The 2437-nt window shown below is 61.5% G+C and overlaps 1 protein-coding gene across 1 annotated transcript; it reads right to left on the reverse strand.

Annotated features, from left to right (window-relative positions):
- Window positions 1-486: 486 nt before the first annotated feature.
- Window positions 487-2236, reverse strand: LOC123183266 (serine carboxypeptidase-like 50). The gene has a single exon (XM_044596039.1). The coding sequence runs from the start codon at window positions 2122-2124 to the stop codon at window positions 754-756; it is 1371 nt and encodes a 456-aa protein (XP_044451974.1). The 5' UTR covers window positions 2125-2236; the 3' UTR covers window positions 487-753.
- Window positions 2237-2437: the final 201 nt, after the last annotated feature.

Here is a 2437-nt window from a genome sequence, read left to right on the forward strand (position 1 = left end):
GAAACAAAGCTTGCTTATATTACATTAAAGAGTTCAAACCAGCTCGAGTCGTGTGTGTACCCAATTTAGTGTACAACTCCCGAGAGACGACTGGATAGGTGAAACCGTTGCCTCCTTCCTTCGCGGGCGATGTCCCCGGTCCTTGCCTCCTTCGTCGTCTGCTTCGGCAATTGCAGGGGATGTGGACCTCATGGTTGACAGTGGCTCGAGGATTCATGATGGGTGGGCAAGATCCCCGTCCGACACATCACAATGACAAAGGCCTTGCCCGCGGCAGACTTCTTCATTGACTCACAACACCCTTTTGGGCTCTACCATTCTAGTGACCAAAGCCGACACTCTACAACACTTCAGTAGATTCCAAAGCTGCCATCACAGCTTCCTCTCTGACTAGTGACCACGGCGATTGAGATTAATATGTGAAAGAACAAATGAAGTGACCACACTATAGTCTACGTCGATATTAAACGAAAAACAAAATTGTCATCATTCTTATGTTTTTCATCTGTCATTTCCAAACATTGGTAGGGCAAAAGTCAATGCCCTTTTGTATGTTTTTTGTACATCAATTTTGTTGTAAATTAATCTGTCACTAACGAGATTGAGTCTGTTAGCTCTGATTTTCGTAGTAGAATCATTCTTTTTGTAGAATCAATTTTTCCGATGATACGACCGATATTCAGTACAAGAAAATTCATTATTACTGAACCATTTTCGTCACAGCAAGAAAGTAGCTTTTTCAAGCTGGAAGCATTAGGTCGCCGTCGCCTGGTTTGGGTTGCCGGCCGGCAGCAGACCGCGCGACCTCATGCCGCTGCCGAATACGCCCGTCTGCGTGACCCAGCCCTCAATCATCTCCTGCGTGGCGCGCCCATTGTCCGCCGGCACGAGGTGCCCAGCGCCGTACACCACCACATGCGTCAGCGCCCCCGACCGCTGCACGTAACCGGCGAGCTCCTGCCCGTCCCCTTCGCCGGTCCGCCACACGGCGCGGTCGGCGTCCTGGAACGCACGCAGGCCGCCCCAGCGCAGCTCCTTCATCCACGCCTCCTGCGACACGACGCCGTCCCGGAGGTCGCGGATGCCCTGGTAGAGGAGCACGCGCGTCTGCCGGAGCAGCGCCTCCACCTCCGGCAGCACGCTCTTCATGATGTCCTCGTGCATCGCCGCGCCCACCGCGTCGCTGCACTCCTCCCACGTCACGTCCGGGCGCGCGCCCAGCGCCGCCTTGACCTCCGGCCGGTTGACGAACTTGCCGACGCCCGCCGACGCGTACGGCCGCTGCTTGGCGTAGTCGTAGAGCGTGGCGAGGCCCGTGGCGTTCTGCAGCCAGTCGAGCACGCGGCCCCGCGCGTCCGACGCCTCCCGCCACCGCGCGGCCTTCGTCAGCGCCACCGCCTCCGCCTGGAGCGCCTCCAGCTCCCCGCGCTGCCGCGCGTTGATGAGCCCCGTGAAGTAGGCCGAGTCGGCGTGCGTGGCCACCTGCGCGACCGGGTGCGTGAGCCCGTTCCCGATGGCCACGCCGCGGAGGTTGACCCTCCGCCCCGCCGGCAGCGTCGGGTTCGCGGCGAAGATGTGCGCCCCGGCGGCCGGCACGTACTTGCCGGCGTAGCTCTCGCCGGAGAGGAAGAACGGGCGCCTGCGGAACGAGGGCGGGCTGGCGTCGAAGAAGGACTGGAGGGCGGCGAGGATGTGCGCGGCGACGGCGGTCTGGTTGGTGGGGATGAGGGCGGGCGACGGCGCGGCGCTGAAGCCGGTGCCGAGCGGGCTGTCGAGGAAGAGCAGCCCGAAGCGGCGGTTCCAGGCGAAGGGGTTGCGGGAGAGCGAGGCGCCGTCGGGGGCGGCGAGGTAGGGGCCGAGCTCGAAGAGGTCGCCGACGAGGCCCGAGCAGCCGGGCCCTCCCTGCAGCCAGAGGAGCAGCGGCGTGTCGGCCGGCGCGGCGGCGAGCGGGGCGCTGGCCTCGTAGAAGGCGTAGAAGAGGGAGGCGTTGGCGGACGGGTCGACGGAGAGGTAACCCGAGCTGGTCGGCAGCGCCTCCTTGGGGAACACCACGGTGGCCGCCGAGGATGCGAGGGCGACGGCGGCCGCCGCGAGGAGCAGTGCGAGGAGGAGCGGCGGAGCCATCGATCGATGTGGATACTGGATAGGATATGCCGTGCGTGCGTGCAGGTGAGTAGAGTACCGCCGAGTGAAACCGATGATGAGATGAGAGGTTTGGTTGGTGAAGTGGTTAATGTCGTCTTCAATGTGGGGCCGGCCGAGTATGTTTTTGAGGTGGTTGTGGGGTCCGCCGCTTGAGTGGAGTGGGACGGCGACGATGGACGCTCCTGCCGCGATGATATTTTTTTTTTTTGTAGCGTAGCGTGGTGTTTGGAATAAATACACATGTGCGAGCAAGCACGCACGCACGTTGACGCCATCGAACACGTGACGGGGA

This window comes from Triticum aestivum, chromosome 1D (genome assembly GCF_018294505.1).
Source record: "Triticum aestivum cultivar Chinese Spring chromosome 1D, IWGSC CS RefSeq v2.1, whole genome shotgun sequence".
Lineage (NCBI taxonomy): Eukaryota > Viridiplantae > Streptophyta > Magnoliopsida > Poales > Poaceae > Triticum > Triticum aestivum.

What these genes read in the sequence shown, in the direction of transcription:
- LOC123183266 (XM_044596039.1), bottom strand. Translation starts at nt 2,124, where the DNA reads ATGGCTCCGCCGCTCCTCCTCGCACTGCTCCTCGCGGCGGCCGCCGTC.